The sequence below is a fragment of the Leuciscus leuciscus genome (assembly GCF_965113295.1).
Source record: "Leuciscus leuciscus genome assembly, chromosome: 13".
In the NCBI taxonomy this organism is placed as follows: Eukaryota; Metazoa; Chordata; class Actinopteri; order Cypriniformes; family Leuciscidae; genus Leuciscus; species Leuciscus leuciscus.
Window position 1 is genome coordinate 20,795,015 of NC_138737.1, and position 24,283 is coordinate 20,819,297.

The 24,283-nt window shown below is 36.0% G+C and overlaps 1 protein-coding gene across 3 annotated transcripts in view; it reads left to right on the forward strand.

Annotated features, from left to right (window-relative positions):
- adgrd1 (adhesion G protein-coupled receptor D1) overlaps window positions 1-18,530 on the forward strand; it is a 48,676-nt gene extending 30,146 nt beyond the window's left edge. For all 3 annotated transcript variants that reach the window (XM_082188074.1, XM_082188076.1, XM_082188075.1), the window contains 12 exons: window positions 3,627-3,700; window positions 5,055-5,178; window positions 7,784-7,887; window positions 8,087-8,198; window positions 9,140-9,293; window positions 12,496-12,562; window positions 12,678-12,744; window positions 12,834-12,925; window positions 13,011-13,137; window positions 13,402-13,443; window positions 13,910-14,002; window positions 14,932-18,530. In XM_082188074.1, coding sequence (XP_082044200.1) covers window positions 3,627-3,700; window positions 5,055-5,178; window positions 7,784-7,887; window positions 8,087-8,198; window positions 9,140-9,293; window positions 12,496-12,562; window positions 12,678-12,744; window positions 12,834-12,925; window positions 13,011-13,137; window positions 13,402-13,443; window positions 13,910-14,002; window positions 14,932-15,027 — 1,152 coding nt within the window. In that variant the 3' untranslated portion in view covers window positions 15,028-18,530. The remainder of the gene's footprint in view (window positions 1-3,626; window positions 3,701-5,054; window positions 5,179-7,783; window positions 7,888-8,086; window positions 8,199-9,139; window positions 9,294-12,495; window positions 12,563-12,677; window positions 12,745-12,833; window positions 12,926-13,010; window positions 13,138-13,401; window positions 13,444-13,909; window positions 14,003-14,931) is intronic.
- The last annotated feature ends 5,753 nt before the right edge of the window (window positions 18,531-24,283 follow it).

Below are 24,283 nucleotides of genomic sequence, written 5' to 3' on the forward strand. Positions count from 1 at the left end.
TCAAAGCGCAGTGAGAACTAAAAAATATTCAATGTGCTGTTGTTTAAATTGTTTAATATTATTCTATATACTAAAATATTTCTGACAATATTATTGCTTATTGTATACTGCCATTCAAAAGTTTTAGTACAGACATTTATAATGTTTTAAAATATTTATAATATTATTTCAAATAAATGCTGTTCTTTTGAGCTTTCTATTCATCAAAGAATCCAGAAAAAAATTTATTTATCATATATTCCACAAAAATATCAACATTCATAGTAATAATAAATGTTTCTTGATCAGCAAATCAGCATATTAGAATGATTTCTGAAGGATCATGTGACACTGAAGACTGGAGTAATTATGCTAAAAATTCAGTTTTGCCATCACAGGAATAAATTACATTTTAAAATAAAAAAAAAATAAAAAATTAATCCTTTTATTATGTTAAATTATATTTACATTTTCTGGTTTATATTCATAAGCAAGCGGTGATACTGATGGAGATCAAGTGTGAGGAAGTTTGGCACCCACGTGGAGCTTTCAGGGGAACTTTGAAAAAGACCCAAATAGAGCAAAGCTGCAAGGTTGTTTTATATTAACCTCTGGCACGATCTGGTGGAAGAAGTTTCATATTTTGACAGAAAAGATGAGAGTCAGGCTGAATAAGAAACTTTTTTATTCAATTGTTGTGACTTTTGGTGATTTAGTAAAATTTTAACCACATTAAATCAAATCCGCAGGGCTCAACACAGCTTACATGCCTTATTATCATTGGTTGTCATCCAGGACCGTCAATTTGATCCAGGATGTTGATCCACATTCTCGTTATTGTCATTCTCCACATTCCTCTGAACGACAATACAGAGGCTTGCATGTGCTTGGAATTACACATGTCGTCCAATCAGGAGAGAGACTGAAGCAGCAGTTGGCGGTGGTGACTGTGTAAACCATTCCATCAGCATGACAGGGATGTGTGTTTTCTGCTTAATTATGAACACATGCCACTCATGCTCTCTGAATAGACCTGATGTGTGATTACACAACCTGCTGTCATCTGATAGGCTGGTGAGAATGATGTCATAGCAGCTGCCAAATACCCCACGCACCTTCCCCCCACCCCAAATCGAAGTTTACGTAACATCTAGCCAGCGTTTAACCCCTATGATGATTTTTACCACTACAATTTTTTTTGTGGCTATAATAAAAGTTATAACTCAGGGACTCATTCCAAACCTATACAAGCTTGTGGCTCGTTTCTCATAAAAAGCCTCTTCTTAATCACCAACCTGCGTTTTTGTGTAATTTCATTCTTTCTGTGTCTTTGGATACATTAGAAAGGGAGCTCCTCCAATACTGTGTGCTCTTTTGCAAGTCCTTTGTTGTTAATAAAGTGTTGGAGTGCTTTCACGCTTCTCTGGCAAGTGCCGAGCGCTGCAGGGCAGGGGGGAGCCGCAAACACCAAGCCAACCCCATCTGTGTTCATTTGACTGGAGAGAGAGAGAGAGACTTACTGATGGAGCTGAAAAAATTACCTTCTTATTTTAGTACTGAGATTTTGACCTAGAGAGAGAGTATGACAATAGAAACTGAAACGAATGAAAGTGAAAACTTTGTGGAACGCAGAGAACCACACCCATACCCGCACCTCTCTTGTCACTGTCAGTATGGTTCAGACTTTCTATCTAATCTAGTTTAGCTAGACTTTTGGATTGCAGCATCTTGGAATCTGACCCAAAACCACCCACTTGAACTGGAAAAGGCAATCTGCTGGACACATTTTGTTTTTGCATGTAATTTAGGGACAGGGTTATTTCAAATAGATACTACTATAATTATTCGGTATAAAAAAATAAAAATAAAATAATGGTAAATGTGTAAAAAACTTTGATGTTAATATAGCAACCTATAGGCTACTGATGAACACCAGAATAATACATCAACAAAATAAAAATATTCTATTTAAATACTTTTATTTTAAGTAAAATATAAAATCAAATTTTGATTGTGTCATGGAGGGGCTTCTGTGAGCATCCATTTACTGTTTAATTTCTCTACTGTAAATTAAAAGTTATTTTATTCACTAAGCCTAGAAAAATGAATACATCATTTTAACAATATTTTAATATAAAAGTCATATCTTTCTAACTTACATTTCTCCAAATAACAGACAAATAAAAAATTGGTTGATTCATAAAATGATTAAGGTTGATAACATTTTAAAACATCTTAAAAAACATCATTTATGATCTGTTTCTCTGAACCAAAATATAGTGTGCAATTTTAATTAAATTTCAGTCACACACATTTCCCTCTTTGAAACTTACTGACATTCTTTACGCCATTTATTCCAGCCATTCAAGTAATGCAAAATTAGGGTACATTTACATGACAACAATGTTCTAAAAAGGAAAGAACCTCCCTTTTTTTTTTTTTTTTTTTTCATTTTTCACATAAAGACACCATTGTCAAAACGATCCCCGTTCTCATGGATTTGTTAAAACTGCTAAAAACGCTGTATTATTCATGCCAGGCCAGTAGTTGGCGATGTCACTTTGTAAAGAAACACTACGCGCCTAAGACTGAACATGTTGCATGACGTCACAGTTTTCAAAAACGTGCGTTTTGAAACCTGTTTTCAAAAGTTTACATTTTAAGTGTCACATAAGCGGCCCCTTAAAAAAAGAAAAGAAAAGAAAAAAGGAAGCACCTGGTTTGCGTCTCTCAACACCCATGCAATCACTAAGTCATACTGCTCTTTTCTTTTAGATTTTAATGATATGTTTTGTTGCCCTTCAGGCAACAGCACAACAAAAACTGTGCCACTTTCATTTAAACCACCATTTTATTAGTTAAACCATATTTTATAAACTAATAAACAAGCTCCGTTATCCTCACTTCAAAGCCATGTGCGGACGAGGGAGATTTGAGAAATGCTATAAACTGTTTGTTCTGACCAAATAATTTGTTGTGACTGTTAAGAGTATTATCAGTAATGGAAAGCATCAGCTATCGTTTAACTTGTCACCCTGAGTGTTCCTCAACACTTACTTGCACTAATAATGATATCTTTATATCTATGATATACTAGAGCTAGTTTCCGGGTCATTTCCGAACATCCTTCATCCTCTATTCCAGTTCTTTTCCATTCCTGTCTGGAATTTGGGTCTGTTCTTTACTCCGTCCTGATTGCTTATAGTGTCCTTCATGCAGTCATGGATATTCTGTGAGACTGACTATTGAGAAGATATGCAAGCGTTCTTATTTCTGACTTTATTTATTTGAAAGCAATGTGCATGTATGTGTGCACGTTTTGAAATGTCGCCCATTGATATATTTAGCGATATTGGCCTCTAATCTCTCAGTGTTGAGAGACTGTGGTTGTACGTTGATCACCACTGATGCTGCAACACTTGTCTCAAACTTCTGGTGTGATGGAGTGAACCTTTTGGACTGAATGACAGTAAAGGTGCAGTCACATTTACCATTGCTCAGCGAAATTTTGTGGGCGAAATCTATTCTTTCTATCAGGAATTTGCACGATCAGGAGTTTTACTGCACTTACCAACAGAAAGCTGCTTGGTTTGAAAGTGACATCTGTGATGTTTTACTCTTAATTGTTCTGGTTTCCTGTCTTTCAGAATACAGAACAGCAGCTCCTGGCCTTAAACCAAAGCAATAAAGTGTTCCTGTACTGCGCTTTCCTGGACTACAGGTGGGTCTCACATCTTCAAGCGCTTCTTTTTGCACACAAATGTTTCATATTTCACAATTATTAGTTTGTAATTTGCAAGAATGTAACCAAATATTCAATATTGGACTCAAAGCCCTGAAAGAATAAATCCAGGGGAAATGTATATATTTATGGGGGGAAAAATATAGTGACAGACATTTTTAGTGCTTGTATATTTTATAGTTCATAGTCATGTTTTTCCTATCCGGTACGTTGTTAATATACTAACTTACTTTAACTATTAAAATCTGCTGTGTAAATCTGCTTTAAAATATATACTGATTACCAGCATAATAACCAATAACCAATATTTGATGTTATGGTGTCACGCATAGACTTCTGAGAATGTCCAAATACTGTTTTTTTACTGTAAATTATAAACTTTATTTTATTACTGACAAAAACTTAACAGCACTTTGATATAAAAGTCTTATTTTTACAACTTCGTTAAGCATTTTTACATACTTTTTCTATTAAAAATATTAAGATCGCAATGTCGGACTCGTTTACATTTTTAGACCTTTTAAGGATGTCCCAACTTTCATCCTCAGTTTCACTGTCCAGAGATATTTATGCAGTCCTTACTGTATAATCTCTCTCACCCATCTATCTCTCTCTATCTGTCATTTTAATGTCTCATTTCACGTTTCCTGTTAAAGCTTGTCAGGAAGTGCTTTGATTTATCAATGTGTGTGTCTTGTATTTATATCCCACTGTTATCCTTTATCTATACAGGTTACATTTATGACATTTAGCACATCTAAATCTTTCATTCTTTCTTGCAATTCGTCATTCAAACCAGTCTTTTAGAAATCATGAAAGTCTGTTGTTGATAAAAGGCAATCTTATACCAAAATAGCTATACCTGAAAAATCACTTAAGGCCAAGTAACAAAGCCAATTTTAGGATCATGAAAATTGTGAAATTATTTAATAATTTAATTTGGAGTGAGATCCATTTCTCCCTTTTCTTCTCTTTTTCATTCTTTCTCATGCTTGTTCAATCTTTCTCCCATGTGGATATTAAAAAAAAATGAGTGCATCCATAATGGAGTGATGAAGCTGTAATATTTTCTCTAACTGAGATTAATGGGATCTTACGTTAGTTTTGATTTCGTTTAGATCAGATTTGATTAATAACTCTCTGGTAATTCCATTAACGCTGGACCAGGGTGTGAATGCGTATGGTTTCAATATAAACAATGAATAACTCCAGAAACTGTAATGCTCAATTAAACCTGTGTGTGTGTGTGTGTGTGTGTGTGTGTGTGTGTGTGTGTGTGTGTGTGTGTGTGTGTGTGTGTGTGTGTGTGTGTGTGTGTGTGTGTGTGTTTCAGCTTTAAGGAGGGTGTGTGGTCCAATGAGGGTTGTGTGAGAGCTGATGGAAACCTGTCCTTCTCCATTTGCTTGTGCAACCATCTGACAAACTTCGCCATCCTTATGCAAGTGGTTCCCTTGGAGGTGAGGCACTCTCAATGTCACTCAATACTTTTGAATTTTCTCCTTTCCATCTGGCTTAATCTCTCTGTTGAATGCAAAAACACATTCTGTATGTGCAGCCCCTTTTTAAATGAAAGCATCTTGGCTGTTATTTCAAATTTTCTAATGCTATTTGATCTTAATGCAAACAAGAGAACTGAATCCTGCTTTACAGATATAAGCACAAGCAGACAGTACCAGAAATTTGAGGGCGCTCAGTCTGTGACATCTATATCTGACTACCTAAGTCTTATATAAGCTGCAGAAATATGCACATATACATAGTACAAAACTGGCAGCGAAGCCTGAGGTTAGTGGAATTTCTCAAGATACCTTGATTGAGCATTTAGGTCATATCCCATCAGGGATCTTTGAAAACACCAAGGCACTGCGATGAATGCGATGCTGACTGTGTTTCTCGTCCGCAGTGAGCCAGCAGCATGCAGGGCTTGAGGTTTTGTTTGGCCGAGACTCTCTGTAAATCAGCAGCAGAGCTTTAATAGAAAAGACAGTTTGGACACAGTTGAGACACTTCTCCAGGGGTGACGTGCAGGATTTTGTTTCTGGTTCATTCGAAACTCATCGTTGTGTGTGAAAGTGTCTCAGGGGAGGCCGCTTGTCAGAGGTTGTGTGGGTCGAGGACTGTGGGTCGAGTTTGGGCGGACAAATGGATTGTCATCTGTCAGAGAAAGCTTGTAAGCATCTGCCTTTGAAATACAGAACGACAGGCACAGCTTGATATTTTGGTAACCCTTGTCCTGTTGATTTATTTAAAGAGAACTAAAGAGCGAATTTAAGTCAGGCTAAAGATGCTGTCAGCAAGCTGTACTCACTAAGTAGGGACGTGTTTGTGAAGATGAGAGTCATATTGCTTCACACGAAGGCTGATTGCCGTTTCGAGGTTCATTCTCCGATGGTGCGTGAGCCAAACCGAGGCACCCAGGTGCATCTTGGCTCTTCTGCGTCTATCATCTGCATGTGTTTGTTGAGAAAATCTGTCCTCGCTCAGTCATGTAATCATCTCCTCTGGAGCTTTGATGCTAATGCCCGCCTCTGCCGGGGCTTCAATTAGCGGCTCACCTCAGTACTTCAAGCCTAGAGGAAATCGTGCTTTCTCCACCGCTCTGCAGATCCTCGATATTCTGGGCCTGCGATAATCACAAGGCAGGAAGCGGAGTTAATGTACGATCGAACCCACGCACGGAAATAGAATTATGGGGGAAAACAACTGCCAATAGGCCCGATGTGCAGACGCACCAATTACTGGCACTGGGTCAGAGGAACCGTAACAATGCAAGTCTATATCCTGACGGATGTTCGTGAATAAATCTATTCGCTCTTTACCAACAGTTATAAGGGGTTGTATCATGAAAATCTGTTAGTTAAGGGTTTTTGCACTAAAAAACAAAATAAGCTTTTATAACCATTTTACACTTTCTATTTATTTTAATTGTGATGGGCAAAATCGAGTTCTGTTTTGTAGTTTTTAAACATTTATGAACCTTCTGTTTCCAATCAGTTGCTTTAAAGTGTGTACCGAGACCAAGTCATGTGATGCCAGCAAACAATGCTCAATAATGTCAGAGTTCCTAAATTAAAGTAGTTTAAAGCAGTAAATATGATGTCTTCAGTTGTGGAAGTATAGAATAAACCACTAGTTTTGAAAAATACAGTAAATTAGTTTAAATTTTAGTTTAGTCTTAGTTTTAGTTGTAATATTTTCTAGTAAATCAAACTGTGGTATGACGTACACATTTTTGGGGGGTCGATAATGTTTTTGAAAGAAGTCTCTTATGCTTGCCAACTCTGCATTTATTTGATCAAAAATACAGTATACAGTAACACAACAGAAATATTGTGAGATATTATTACAATTTAAAGTAACTGTTTTCCTGTGTCACATGGTCTTTCATAAATCAAATGCTGATTTGGTGCTTTTCTTATTAATACCAATGTTGAAAACAGCTGTGCTAATAAATATTTTTGTGGAAATCATGATACATTTGTTTCAGGATTCTTTGAAGAATATACTGTACATATCAGAAGAACAGCGTTTATTTGAAATATAAATATTTTGTTAAATAAGCATTATACATGTCTTTACTGTCACTTTTGGTCAATTTAATGCATCCTTGCTGAATAAAAGTATTAATTTTAAGAGAAATATTCCTGACCCAAAACTTTTGAACGGTAGTGTATTACAAGTTGTATACTTATATATGTATATTTGATAAAGCAAGACTGTTACTGTTCATCTTTTTTCAACCGTTGGTCTACCTTGTCTGTAAATAGTTAGTGCTCTCTAAGAAAAACAGAAGAAAAATCAAAGAAATAATTTGAAGTGATGTTGAAACTTTCAAGTCATTGAATATTATGCAAACGTCAATCCAAGTACAGCTGGACATTGGTAACCTTTGACTTTTCAATCAGTGGATTGTTGCTGTGGTATTCAGTGTCTCTTATATGCAGTAACATCTGGGGTTTTCAACTCATTTAACCCTGTTCGGTTCTGTGTTATACACTTTCAGATTTCCAGCCAAATTCATCAATCTCATTATCAATGCTGTCACATTTGTTTCCACCACAGCTCTCAAAGGCCCACCAGGTGGCGCTCTCTGCTATTAGTTACATTGGCTGCTCTATCTCTATTTTCTGCCTGGCAATTACACTGGTGACCTTTGCTGTGTTGTCGTAAGTAACCCATATTGCTTTTTGAACATGCATGATTATAATCTTCTATTTAAATATATATTTTTTTTTAAGTATCTACTACATGTTAAAACATTTTAGATTTTTTATGTATGATAACTTGTAATTGCATTCAACACTAAAAGCCTTTAGTGTTTCTCCACCATCACTATTTAAAATTCATAACTTTTTCTGCACACAGGTCTGTTAGCACCATCCGTAACCAGCGTTACCATATTCATGCCAACTTGGCATTTGCCATTTTAGTGGCTCAGGTCCTCCTGCTCATCAGTTTCCGCTTCAGTCCCGGCACGGTGAGTCCATCTAGCGTACTCATCTTAAAGCACTGCTTCTCAGCCTTTTTTGACTTGAAGATCCCCATTATATTCTGTATTTCTTCTGTAATTATGACAAAGTTGCTTGTTTTCTGACAGTTATAAGATACAGATACTGGTAATATTGATATATTAGATCAATTAACCATTATTCATTTTGGGATTCCAGAAGATTCAAGAACAGTATGTTCTTTAAGTAAGGAATAATTGATGACGGGCCGTTGAATTATTAGAAAAATAATACAATCCCAAGGTGGTAATGCGGCCACGTAGTATCATTAAAAACAATAGTTATTGTAAGAGAGAAAAACTGTTTTTTTTTATTATTTAGATTTAGAGTTTGATTATTTTAATAATATATCGTCTTAAATACTAAAGTCATCCTGCACCACACCCTTTGACGTTTGCTGTATGCCACAGTTCTGCACTACATAAGCAAAGACAATAACTAAAACAAAATTGGGAGTTTGCAAAGAACAATAATTTTCCACATGTTAAAGATGCTAATGAAATGTTCAAATGACATCAACATCTTATTTACAAGATGTGATTGTGTTTTAATTGTGTTTGTTGTCTATGGTGATTATCGTATCATTATCAGAAACATGTTGTCATTTCATAAAGTAATCCAATAAGGTGGAAAGAGCCGATGACTGCTGCACTAATCTCCTAACATGCCTCTGGCATTACGGACAGATTCATTTGATACTCAGTTAATTTGAGAGTGCTTCCTCGCTCTGAGGACTTGGCTGAACACCCGCTTAGCTCAATGATGCTGTCGCCCACGTGTTTATTTAAACAGCATCTTACATTAGCTATGATTTACAAATTAGATCAGTTTTCTGTGCAGTGTATTTTGTCTAGACACTTGTCTTGATCCTAAAGGCCACAGTGAATGATAATGTCCTCTGCCATCCCAGCTCCCATGTAAGATCATGGCCGTGTTGCTGCATTTCTTCTTCCTCTGTGCGTTCGCCTGGATGCTGGTGGAAGGCCTGCATCTCTACAGCATGGTGATCAAGGTGTTCAGCTCGGAGGGCAGCAAACACTTTTATTACTATGCCATCGGATGGGGTGAGTACAACATCTTGCAGGTGGAGACTGCAGCAGATCACAAAAAAAATTTGGCACACCATATTACACTAATCCAGATTCACCTCTTAAAAGTGCTGAAAATGCCTCTACAACACATTTGAATTGATCCTGTTTAAACACTCTTCTCAATCATTTGATAATCGTTTGATGAATAACTACTGTCATATCTAGAAAAAAATCTATATTTTAAGAGAAATTCCATTTACCACCTGCTTTCTGTGGACGCAGAAGCGTAGTTGTAATCACACCAGGCAGGTACAGCTGAGTTTTATGAATTAGAAGCATCTGTAATGAGCAGAATTTACATATAAACGAGGCATTTGAGCTGAAAAGACACTTGGCCTCATTCACTAACCGTGCATACTCAAGTATTTGTGCATGAAATCTGCGTACAAACTTTTTCATGAACAAATCATGATTCACCACTAACATTCAACATATAAAAAGAAATTTAGAAACTGGAGCCACGCATAAAATCACATACTCTGGTTAAGATTAATTAAGATAAATGATATTTCATCATATACAGTAAAAGGGTTGTAGTATGAGTTGCAAAGTTTCTCTTTATAAAAATGCACATAAGCTGGGTAAACTGGGTAATGAGAGGTCTGTAGTCTGTGTTATCTAGCCTGTTTGAGCTGGTTTTGAGAACGGCAAACTTGTTTTGTTTTTTGAAGAACTAGCTGCGCATGCTTAACATAAACAGTTAGTCTCTGGTTGAAAGCCATACTGATTTTAGCACATAAATAAACTATATTATGGGTTATTTGTGAATAAGACGCCAGATTTTGAGCTAAAAATGCCACAGATACAGTGGTGCTGTTTAGTGAATTCATCACTGTGTACACACATTAATATAAACTACACACTTCATTACACAGACACGCTTGATCTAACTTACAGAAAGAAAAACATCAGATCTATTTCATTTGCCTTAAACGACCCGTTTCAGTGTAATACACAAACCCAAATGTCAAATGAGGTTGTCCCACGGCAGGCATTAGCACTGAGAGAGATCAGCCTCCTCCCTCAGCCATGACTGATTTGGCAGTGTTGTTAAAAAAAGAGATTAAAAGAAGACATTTGTGTGTTGCAGTCCGTCTGAGCTGCCAGTAGATAAAGGGACATTAAATCTTAGCCGAGTCTTCAGTGGGTCATCCCTAATGATGCCGTCACTGTTATTTATCTCAAATGTGCTGATGTGCTAATAGACAACATGTGTTTTATCTTATTTTCTCAGTCGCTCTTTTGAGAACAGTTTATAATATGCTTTTTTTGCTTTCTTTTTTACATAAAATGACATTGCCAGAGCTACAAGGGGGCTTGAAGTAAATCAAAGTTGGCACCATGATAACTGAAGGTGTTTTTCATTATTACATATGAAAAAGTGTTGAATAAATAGGCATGTTTATTTGTATCCCTGGTGATACATGTGATTGGCTCAATGTGGATGAAGAAAACAGGCTTTGTTAGACTTAAGTCATTACTTTAGACTGAAGTCTACTCCCTTTCTAAAAGCCTTTGGCACAGCTACACTGCTCTTTATTTATGGTGGCACGAAACAACCGGCCACAGTCCAACAGTTCTTATTTTAGTTCCTACGACATAATCTGAAAACTTCTATGCTGAGTTTTACAACCAGGTATTTTTAGCTCCAGTAACGTTTCAGGGTTTTTTTCCCCCAAACATTTGTCTTTTCGCACGTCATTCCATATATAACAAAAACATATGGTGAGAGAGAGTGGAATTTGGCAACACTACTAAGAAGCTATATACTCTTTATAATATATATTTATAGTGTATATATATATATAGATAAAAAATACAGTAAAATTGTGAAATATAATTTAAAATGAAATATATTCCTGTGATGCAAAGCTGAATTTTCAGCACCATTACTCCAGTCTTCAGTGTCACATGATCCTTCAGAAATCATTCTAATATGCTGATTTACTGCTCAAGAAACATTCCTTATTATTATCAATATTGAAAAATGTAAATACATTTTTGTATGTAACAGTGTAACATTCACTTTTGATCAATTTAATGCATCCTTGCTGAATACAAGTATTAATTTCTTTCAAAAACAACAACAACAAAATGTTTGAGTGGTAATGTGTTTTCATAATTTCAAGTTGTATAATTTAACAATGGGAAATATTATATTTAAACATTTACATTAACATTATTTAATAAATTATACACCATATGTATTTATTAGTATGTACAATATATTTGTGTTTCTCACCGCTTTTAACCTCCTTTTAGCTTTTTGCAGATCATTAAAAATATCATGCAGTGTGACAAATTAGTTATTAAAATAATAATATGTGTGAATGGGAACACTTTAGTTTAGGGTCCAATTCTCACTATTAACTAGTTGCTTATTAGCATGTATATTACTAGGATATTGGCTGTTTATTAGTACTTATAAATCACATATTAATGCCTTATTCTGCATGACCATATTCTACATCCCTTAATCCAATACCTAAACTTAACAACTATACCTTACTAACTATTAATAAGCAGTAATTAGGAGTTTATTGTGGCAAAATCCGTAGTTAATAGCGATAATTGATCTAAAGTGTGACTTGGTGAATAATAATACATGGATTAGAAAAATGTTGTTTAAAGTACTCTTAGATTAAAGGGATATTTCACTTTGAAATTATTTTAGAAGTTGGTGCCTTCTAGACTGAGAAAAGACAGAAAATGTATTTTTGGCTCATGTGGATGAAAGACAACAACTCCCAGAATGCACTTGCTTCGCTGCCCTGTGAGGCCACTCCCAAGCCACGCCTTGTTACAGAGGGCAGTATCGGAAGAAATGAGATACAACTAGGCTACTAGTTGACTCGAAACTGAAAAGACACGTTTTATCGTGAGAACCCACCCCCTGGGCGGGTTGAAAACATGCGGAACTAGCTACTACTGGCTGTAGTCTCCAGCCTAAAAAGCCAGGTTTTTTCCCAGACACGCAATACAGAAAAAAATCTCTCGTCTCAGGGGGACATGAGGGAGGGAAGCACAGTCATTCAAAAATACTACAGGGTTTCTACTGATACAAAGCTTAATGATAATCGGTGAAGTATCCTTTAGGTGTATAACATGTCAGGGCACTGCTTGAAATGATGTTACTACTGAAATTTCCTTCTAAAACTGTTCATGCTTTACTCAGGATGCCCTCTGGTCATTTGTGTGGTGTCTATGACCTTGTCACTCAACAGCTATGGAGAGGTTGGCAAGTAAGTTACCATAATAACACTGTGGGTCATGACATGATCAACATATGTCCAGTTTGAAGACAAAAGATTACTTGTTTGATATAATTTGACCATTTTGTTTCATCTTCCTCCATAGTTGCTGGCTGTCTCTGAATAACGGGGCGATTTGGGCTTTTGTAGCCCCTGCTCTGTTTGTTATAATGGTAAGCAGCTGTTAATGAGGTTTGTTAAATGCACTATGGTAGGTGAGTATGAAAGGCACATTTGTAATGTTGTAATCTCTGCCATCCAGGTGAACATTGGCATTTTGGTAGCTGTGACCCGAATCATATCCAGAATCAGCGCTGAGAACTATAAGGTTCACGGAGATTCCAACTCTGTGAAGTGAGTTTATCTGCTATCATGAATGTAATATCGGCTATCTTGCGTTTGCTTTTTTCATACAATATGTGTGTGTGTGTCTTTCTAGGCTGACAACCAAAGCAGTGGCGGTACTTTTGCCCATCCTGGGCATATCATGGATCTTCGGGGTTCTGGCAGTGAACGACCACTCCCTGCTTTTCCAGTACATGTTTGCAGTGTTTAACTCACTACAGGTCAGAAATCACTACTGTGTAACACAACAGCACTGCACTAAAGACCACAGGTCTTACTCAAACTGATTGATTTTCACTTCGATAAAAGCCTCCAAAGTCAACAGCCTGTTCGCCAAACAATGTCAGCTTTTAAAAATTACGAGACATAACAATGTTTGAAATGACTTTGGACCTGGACTGACTTGTAAGAACTTTTGCAGATGTGAATTGGAGCGCTTTCACAATATTTAGTGTTATCTGTTGTTTTCCTTTTTTTCCTCAAAGGGGTTCTTCATATTCCTGTTTCACTGTCTGTTAAACTCTGAGGTAAGAACGTGTTTGTGCAGCTGTGTTTGACGTCTGTGCAGTGTGTCAGGGGAAAATGTCTGACGTTCCCACAGCGAACTGGTGTAAACGATGGAGTTTGTTTTATGGAGTTGAAGTGTGATCGCCATCTAGTGGTGATGATTTGATACTCCATTATGTGAATGCACATTTTAAGGCCAATTCGCACTGCATCGACACACGCCGACCACCGCGGACAATCACCAGATTACAGTACGTCGGTTCTACGACCTGACAAGCGCCGATTTAGCATGTTCAATCGGCGAAAACAAACTCCAACAGATGCCAACACTGATCCTACAAAACCCTTGTCGTCTGTCGGCGCAGTGTGAATTGGTCTTTCTTTAGAGACACTTTTAAACTCAATCACAATATCTTTTTGATATATAAATCAAGTGTCAAGCCCGGTGTTTGTTAACAGATTTCATGTCTTATTACTGCTCTACAGGTCAGGGCTGCTTTCAAACACAAAACCAAAGTGTGGACTTTAACCAGCAGCTCAATCCGCAACATCAACGTCAAACCTTTCAACTCAGACATTGTGAGTAATTCCAGTTCTTTTCATTTTTACATTTGTATTGTTCATAACCAGTGAAAAATAAGAAAGTACACTTTAACATGCTTTAACATACAGTAAAGAGCACTTATTATGGAAATTCTATACTTTAAAAGAATATACTCAAGTCAAGTGTGCACTTAATGTTTTCGCCATGTTTACAATTAAATGAAAATGAATTATAGTTAAAATATATGAAATGCAGTTAGTTGAACTTAACAGTGCTTTTTCGCCCACTTCAGTCCTATGTTCATGTGCATTTTTGTAATTTTATAATTACTTTTATTGTCTTTAAAATATGGTTAAAGTTTACTGCTCAATGTAAAGACAAGCGTTTATATACTTTTAAATAAATATACTTTTATGTCATTCCTATTTAAACTTGTATGCCATGTATATAAATATATTTGAAATTGCACATTTGTTATGAAGTTGCAATTCAGAACATTAACTCAATGTTAACTCATTAACTCAATCAATTCAAAAAATGTACTTTAAATGTAATATTGAATAAAACTACAGTTAAAATTATAATTAAGTACTTTGCATGTGCTTTAGTGTGTTAGCCAACACATCAAAATAAGCGTACTTCTTTAAAGCACAACAAAAGATTGATAAAACTATGATTTAAAATGTACTTACCTTTAAAATGTAAAACCTTTAATTTGACATTATTACAAAGTGCACTTTAAAAAAAAAAGTGTTAATACAACCATGGAAGTGTACTCTCTTTAAGCACACTAAGCACACTTAAGTGGCCTTTAACTTTGTTAATATTATATTATCTGCAAATACGTTTTGAAAAAAATATATACTTCTAAGATTTGGAGTACATTACAGGTGCGCATTCAGTACATTTAAGCGCAGTTCTTCCTCACAACGGTATTAGAAAAAAAACGTTTTTTCTTTCGCAGATGAACGGCAACAAGGGAGGTGTGACTCCCACAAAGATGAACACGTGGGACAAAAGCACCAACTCAGCCAACCGCATAGATTTGTCAGCAGTATAATGGCTTCTGATGAGGACGACAGCGTAGCAATTCCTGTAGAAGATGTGCCGATCTGTATCGCATTTTAAATGGACTTCAATGGTGAAATGGCTACAAACACTTGCAGCTAATTGTAGAATAGTTAACTCACACAACACAAAGTTCTCTGATGTAATTTGCTCCTGCTGATGATCTCTCTATTACAAACATTGGATGAAGACACAAGGCCTGTTGTTGGGATGGAGCGTATGACTTTTCAATCATTTGCTAATAATGTGGCCTGCTGAGGACTCTTGAATTCATGAAACTATACTAACTCTCACAGACAGGAGACTCTCCTGCTTGCTCTGCTTGTTTGGATAATACACTAGATCTGTGCTACACTTGGACCACTGTCTGGCCGTCCTTCAAAGAGAGGAATCAGGTACAGGTCTGGAGTGTCTCAACTTTAGCAAGAAAGATTCTTTGCAACAGTCCTAAGTGAAGTACGTAGCAGCTTCTATTAATTCCTGTCCATCTGGCACTAAAGTTCCTGCTATTGCTTTGACAGTTTTTCAAAAATGCTTACTTGTTTTGTTTTTTTAAACTCTGGCTCTATTTCTCAAAACTCTACACGCAAGATGCAAAACGTCACACATATCTTGCAAAAGCAAACCCTTCATTCAAAACTTTATTAACTCTTCTAAAAATGCTGTTTTTGTATAGTAACTACTACACACAAACATAAAATGATTAGCCACATATACGCCAAACTACACACAGATGTGAAAAATGTAAAACACTACTTGTGCCTTTTGCTTGTTCAGAGTGCAGAGGAGTGCACATAGCACTCGCATGTACATATGGAGAAATACACTGTATATACAGTATGTATGCACAACTGATTAATTTTACACACTTACGGAACTGAATCAATACTGAAGTGACTTAAGCTGAATAATGACACTATTGGCTTGTTAGAACTGATTTACAGCTGATTTATATATATATATATATATCCATTTATATACACTTAATATGCATAAAAGCCAAGTCAGAAAGTCAACTTTATTCAGTAAATGAATATGGCATTTAAATGGCAGTGTTTTCTAAATTAAACAAAAGTTTTAGTTTTGAATGATGTGTGTAATGTAGAGAACTGTGTTCAGAATTTTGCAAATTGTATGTTTTACAATAGCAAACTGAGTTTAAAGCACGTAATGTGCTTGTAGTTTTGCGGACTTGGTCTGAAGATTCGGTACACGAGTGAATGGTTTCACTGAGTGGGCCTCAAGTACCACTTTTAGTGTCTAAGCAATTACAAAAAAAACTGTAATTAGACCTGAAAGAGAAATACAATACTGGCGAAAATCTCTGGAGTTTTTCCTGGTTTTCTCATCTTTATTTAGTATTGTAAATGGCACTTTTTTAACCAAAAAGGGTTTGAATGGAGACTTAAAAATGTGGCTTTTTTTTTCTACAGGAGGTCAGTGAAAAGTAATAAATCACAAAATGTTGTTGGTCAACCTCAGGAGATCAATCTAAATATTATAAGAGCAAACATATCATTATTTGTACGTGAAGTTTGCAGTTTTTGCAACCCTGTTACCAAGACTAGCAATGATCACCAACATTAAATTACAAGATTTATATATCTTGGGGGGGATCAATGAAGAAAATGGACTGAGCTTATTTATTTTGTTCATGTCCTCTGTGTTTTCATTTGAAGGAATGTTACTTTTTTAATAATAGGGAAAGGTCATGTGATAACAGGGTTGTATGTAAACTATGGGATACAGATCATGTTTTGGTGAATAACATGAATGCTTAAATTTTGTTAATAAATACTAATTATTAATGCAAATTAATATTAAAACTCATACATTCAGTTGTTTACTCAAATTAATTGAGCATTGTTATATGATTTAAATAGTTTGATACTGTTGAGAAGGTCAAAACCTCTGAGGTGGGACTGGCTAATTTCATGTTAGATAATAGTTTATTTAATGAAAACATGGGAACTGTGGCTCTTATGCTTTAAAACAGTAACTGAACACCTAATAGTACCCCGTTTTTGGAAAGTGCCACATAGTTCTGTCATTTCATGATATTTACCAGTATGCATCAGTTCAGGTGGACACGTTTGTGATGTAAATAACACAGAACTCATGTTAAATGCCCTAAAGCCAGTGTGTGACACACACACAGCCATACAGTGTCTGTAATTGTTTCATTGGTACCAAGACAGGTCAGTGTATTTTTAACATGTGACCATATATCTTTTAAATTATTGTCGTCGGCATGTTCCAACAAGACTTTGATACTGCTTGAAAGATGATCTTATTCAGTATCATAACTGTTATTTTTCTCAACGTTATAGCTTAATCAGCTATTGTTTGTAGTTTATGAGTGGATGTCTGAGTATTCATGATCCTGGTACATTAAGGTACTTTATTTCAGCTAGACAGTTTCTCTCAACTGAACATTTAAACACCAAGTGCACTTCTTATCTGATTGTTATTTAATATTTTAAAATAATTGTGTTTATGCAGTGTCTCTCAATTAGGGGACATTCACTATTTTTGTATCTATAACACATTTATGTAATGTTTTTCTCATATGAACATGCTGGAACCATAGAGTGAAAGTACACCATATATGACTGGACTTTTACACCTTCACATTACACATGCTTCTGAAGTATTAAATAGCACCGGTATGATCTAAGCACACACACACACACACACACACACACACGAATTACCATATCAGTGTTTAACAGAGGAAGTGCCAACAAATTCCATAAAAAAAAAAAAATGTTTTTCTTAAATGTTTATAATGTGAGAAATCTTTCTGTGAAGTTGTTATTCGATTTATTCTGTTTCCTTGATTTATTCTGTTCTAATGCAAATGGATTTTCACTGTTTTCTTTTGAAAAATAAAGAGTATGCCAAATAAAAACTTTTATTTAAGTCTAATAACTGTAGCCGACTGTGATATGACAGAAGTGAGTTGTACATATTTGTAAGTCCTATATTCCTACATGTCTCTTTTATAAGAGTGTCTTTAGGTTCTGAATATAAATCGCTATAAGTCTAGACATAATAGACTTTTTCTGCATTTTCTCTGATTCATTTTCAGGGGTAAATCTGCGGAATGGATCTAATAGAACCAAACTATTTAACAAACATGCAGTTCTAATCCTGCAGAAATCTCTGGGAACAGATTCAGTGTACAATGCTGACTGCTTACTGACTATGAGGACGGTGATATGTGATAGATATTCATGAGCTTATTACTTTTGTTTTCTGTTTCTTTTATATGGTACAGAGTCCTTCATTAGGGTTTACTGTGGAGAAGGATTATCTGTGAACAGTAACATCCATTGAAACCATATACCCACGTTGACAAATCTGAATGACGTTTAAAAAAAACATTACGTTTTGATTGTCTTTGACATCCATTACATTTTTAATGAAGGTCATTATGTTTGTAAAATGCCCTGTATATCTCTGTTTTGAATAAAATCGACTCTTTAGTATTGACATTGTGCATTTTTGAATTTTAATTTACCATTTATTTCTTGTTGGTGCCATTACGGTGCATACACTTAATTTTCACACTGTGCCCTTCCACGTCCATGATGACACCTGGGTAGCCTTCATTGTCATAATTGACAACGCACCACTCTCCAATGTGCTTTGACTCAATCATTTCTGGTCTCATTTGGATATCTTGTGCCTTTCTACATGCTTTGGCCTTATCAGATGAAAGTGGAACAACAGGTGCGGTCCAAAACACCATCCTCCCTTTTACACAGGCATGACATTTCTCTGTACATCATCTGTCCAGGTGTCAAACTGACTGCTTGATGGATTCTCATGGTTCCTTTTACAGCAGCAATTGCAGGTACCTAAAGTGAGATTTAAAATAAATACGTAAAATTACTTTTAACCACAACATGTGCAAAAAAGCATCAGTCCAGGGACTTGAATTTGATTGGCTCTTGTTCGCACCGTAGGAACTAGGAACGATTTTAGTTCTAGGAGTAAGATCTAAGCCAGCACTATAGGCCGCTTCAGAGTTCCTACTGCCGGCGCGAATGCAACCAGAAAAATGGTCCAGGGGGAAATTAGTTCTCTAGGAAGTTAGGAACCACCCTGCTGGCTAGTTCCTATAGCTGAATTTCAAGAGCTAAGCAGTGCAAAAGCCCCTTATGGAGTTCGTTGGATTATGGACTGTAATTTTAACTGACTATTACCTCAGGCTTTGATTCAATATCCATCTCTGGGACAAAGAACAGCTCGACAGATGTGTTCAGGCTTCTCAATTTGTCATATAAGCTCTGGGCATCAGAGATGTCTCCTCCTTGGGCCACAAGGACCTCTTGAGGGCCCCACCCACACCATCTGGTGCACCCTTCCCATGGCTAGCCTGAAAAAAATTCCATGTTATTCCCTTGAAGCCATACTTGTAGGGTTCCGTTGAGAGAAAGAAGAAATTGCGGTATTGCGTTGCTGGCCCGTCGCTAAAAAAAATTATTACGCTGACTTGAGGGTGTCTTTCTCTCACTACCTTTAAAATTGGATGAAGGTGGGCCCAGATGGCTACAGGGTCATGTCTTCTGGAGGCTGATATGGAGCAGAAGGTGTGAGCCTCCAAAATTCACAGACTGGATTTCTGCACTGTACTTGCATGTGTAATTTTCACTAAAGTCCACATGTAGGAGGCACTCATTGTACTTCAGGTTCCTCCTGAGCTCCCTGTAGACATCAAACTGCCATTTGATGATGAAAACATGGCGTCTAAAATGGAAAAGCCTCTCTTGGAATTGGGTGTTTAGGTCTTCCTCTGTTATTTCTCTTTTTACTGTTATTGTTGATGTTTTCTCATCCTTCATGATTTTTTCTGTCATCCACTGAGAGTTTTCAGCATTGAGCGACAAGTGTGGAGGCACTTCTTGCACTCACCATAAGCACATGCCTGGGCTTTGGGGTTGCACATGGTTGCTTCAGACATTTCTTCAATATTTCTTGAAGACAGCAATCCATGGTTCTGCAAGGCATTGGCCATAAATTGCAAGTTCTCGTGTTTTTTGCACAGACGTGTCACGGTCAGAGGAAGAGGGCAGAAGGAGGTGTATGATATCTGGCCCGGTTGTTAGAGAGAAACTTCCAATGCAAGTTCCTCATTGTGTCAGTAAGTAACCTCTTCTGCATCTTTGTCTTCAGCCGAGTGACTGTTTGTTTGCGGCCAGTCGTCATTCGACTGACATCCTCTCTAAGAAAAAAGGATATAAGTTTACACGTCCACTCATGTATAGAATCTACTGTTATAATATATGTTATAACTGTTCTAATATATGAAAAATAATTCAAAATGGGGCAAAACCTGCACATGTCCTCCCTGTCATGAACCATGTCCACCCTGTCATGGAAGGCTTGGTGACAGGGTGGACAATGACGGGGTGAACATTTTTGGCTAAAGTTAGCATTTAATGAACACATGGTGTACCTGCATTTAGCGAAGTGATTCACTGTGCACTGTTTAAAATATGTATTTTGAATTTCTGAAAAGTTTTTATATTAATTAATAAATGACAGGGTGGACATGTTAAGCTTGACAACACGCAACTACAAACACAATATGATGAAAATTAGGAAATATAAGTGTAGATACTTACTGTGTGTGCAGCAGATGTTTTAACCTCCTCTGAAGAAACATCAAATGGGGGAGGGGATGTCACTGAGTACATCAGTTAGTTTCTTAAAGGGGCGTTTACCTCATAATGACAGGGTGGACAGCAATTTCAGGGACACATGCAAAATGCTTAATATTATTATGAAAATAAAATATAAATAATCAAAATGACTTGTTTTATTAAATAAACTGTTGAGGACAATAAGTACATTCAGTATTTTAAAAGTATTTTAATTTGATGTAATTTAACCACTTTTTACACTCAATGAGGTTAGCTGAGCAGCGTGTGGGACATGCCAAAATCACATACATACAATCAAAGAAAATGGTATAAAATCAGAAAAACACATTTCAAGAGACTTATCATTGTACTTGTATGTGTGTAAATGTTCGGCCATTTATAATAAAACCTCAGAATTTCATTATTTTGCATTATGTTCATGATGACTGAGCGATTCTGATGAGGACACCAAAAGGCACTTTATAGTGATATTGACCCTTGCCAGCTAGCCTACCGTACGCATTTTTGATAATTTTTTACAAAACTTGGCCCCCGGAATATATGTATATATTTTTTTTACCAACATGCAATATATAAAAAAAGTTTTATTCTAGCTTTATGCACTCTTTTTTGTCAACACTTGAATGTTGGTAAATAGAAACATTTTGAACAACGCTGAGAAAATGAGAAAAACGCGGATACATTTTTTATAGCTTGTTTCCGCTTCTTCTTCACCTGTGGTTTGATGTGGAGATTCTGTACTCTTTCAGGAGATGCGTAAAAGCGCCCCCTACCGTATAACTTAAGCAGCACAACTGTAAAATAATAATATATATATATATATATATATATATATATATATATATATATATATATATATATATATATATATATATATATATATATATATATATATAAAATATATATATATATATATACACATAGGCCTACATACATACGTATATATAATTATTATTTTCTTACAGTTGTGCTGCTTAAGATTTTTGTGGAAACCGTGATACTTTTTTCAGGATTCTTTGAGGAATACAAAATTCAAAATAACAGATTTTTTTATTATTATTATTTTTTTTTAATGTTTTTACTGTCATTTTGATCAATTTAGTTAATCCTTGCTGATTAAAAGTATAAACTCAACATGGTAAACAAACGAGTGAAGAAAGAAACCGACCACAGACAGACCGTAGAACAGAAAACCAACAGAGACAGGCTGGACAGAATTACATTATCCTACGTTTTATTTGAATTATTTATTTGCATTTTTATTCTCAATGCTTGAAAGAACCGTTTTATTGCTTTTTGCCAAGACAGGACTGGAGAGAATGACGTTTGTCCTGCAGGAAGTGTCATCATCATGGCTCATGTCAGAGTGATGATACCCCTCCTCACACATTTAAAACCTCTTACACGCTCGATGGCTCATAGATTTGGCAGATTACAGCGTGACTGGGTGGAGTACAGTTGAGCTGAGATACAAAGCAGATTCATTGACTACGTTCATTGCAAAAGACTGATGACAAGGTCCCAGACGGCTTTTCCAAATGTGTAAAGGAGTGCTGCTTATCAGCTATACGTGTTTTATGAGCGGAAAGGGAGCAGAATACGAATTAGAAAACTTCTAATATCATATATCATTAGGTTTGGGGTGGACCGTGGATGTGTTTATATGCCAAACGTTCAATTTAATATTATGAATGATATAATAACCCAGAAGAGTGCTCAGATAATGCTCCTATTCATTCAGGACAATGAATAGGGTGATGCAAACCAGTACGACATCCAAAAAACAGACAATGACCAGCAGCTATAACCAATAGTGAAATACAACATGGAAACGGATCTTTGGGAATTCTGCCTATTTTTAATGAACAACTTATGGACTACATTTACGGTTAAAGGGAAAAAAAATGCAATCAATCCTCCTTCCAGTCAAAGCCTATCAGGTAGAGCAAAAACTAAATTTCTAACTGTCTGACCTGCCATTTTGTAATAAGTAGGCCTACAGCCCCCGTTAAAGAGGCTTTACATTTGACATAGCCTAATACTTTTTTCATAAATCAATCATCTTTCATTGGCTAGTACATGTTCCATCTATCAAAACTATTTACAATCTATTTACAATCTATGATTTGCTCTCAGAGTTTGAGCGTTGCAATAATATAATTTTACCACACGATGGCAATGTTGTTATGTTAAATGTGAAAGAAGAAAACGGCTTAATTTGTCTTGACTCGCGCTTCATAACCGACAGTCGTGCTTTTTATGTTATTATATGATTTAATTATCTAGTATCACTTAGAGGGCAGCGTGATAATGTTAAAGTTATATACTATTATTACTTTAGCATGCTCTGTGGTGTTAATGTGTAACTTTCTTAGTTGTTTTGGTGCATTTATTGAGCCATCCTTAAACCAGCAAGTGCATTTCTCAAAACAATCCATTCAAACAGCACCACACAATGGATTGCAAAAAGCATGTAACTTTCTCAAAATCCATAGTTCATCTCTCAAAAGTAATTATGTCAATGAACATATCAGTGGCATCAGAAGGACAAGTCCTTGTGTCACTGTTCAAAAACAAGTTAGTCATGAAATGAGTCAAGTCAAAAAATTTGTCATGTTTTCAATATAACAGTGTACCCTGTTAGTATTTTCAGATGGCTATGATTTTGATGACAATGATTGAAAATGCACAATACTGCACTTTATCTGTAGGCTATGGCATATATACATTTCAACAGTACTTATTTTTTACATTACTCTATGTGGAATATTGATTGCAAGAGACTGGACAGGATTCAGTTACACTTTTAGTAAAAGTCTTTTACTGTTGGTCTATCTACAAATTGTTTAATATAGCATTACAGTAAGTATACAATGTTACAATAGTGTACATTGTCTGATTACATACCCGTTCTACAAACGTTTGAAAGATTGAGGACACGGATGTTCTCCGAACATTGGGCTGTGCCTTGGCCCATAAGTAGTCCAGTTGGGTAGTGCACATATTAAATAATACCGTTACCGAGGTGATAAAAGCACCAAATTTTACATGAAGCTTCTTTAGGACCTCCTAAATGATTTCAGCCTAGGAACCCAGCTGAAATATTGAAATTTAGTGTCAAATCACTTAAAAAAAAAAAAATATTTATGAAAAAAGGTTTTGTGTGTGTGTGTGTGTGTGTGTGTGTGTGTGTGTGTGTGTGTGTGTGTGTGTGTTTTCTCTCAAGTAAAACTTTCAGGGTAATGTGCTCAGGCCAGTAGATCTTCCAAATTAAAAGTGTAAAACAGAGTGCCAAGAGACCTTATACCTCAAAAAACCTCAAAAAGCCCTGTGTAATAAGGCGGAATTATTAAAAAAGGCAGCAAAAATGCTTAAATGTTCAGAGATCTTGGTTTTCTCTTTTATTTTTCAATTCAATTAGGTCATTCATATAGCTATATACTGAGTTCATAGTTTGGTCATTAGTTTTATGTTAGGCTGCATCACATCACATTAGATGTACTTTCAGTTATTTTGGTTGCCTATTGTAGACGTGTTGCAGGTCAGAATTCGTTCGTTCTTTTATGCTTAATGTCC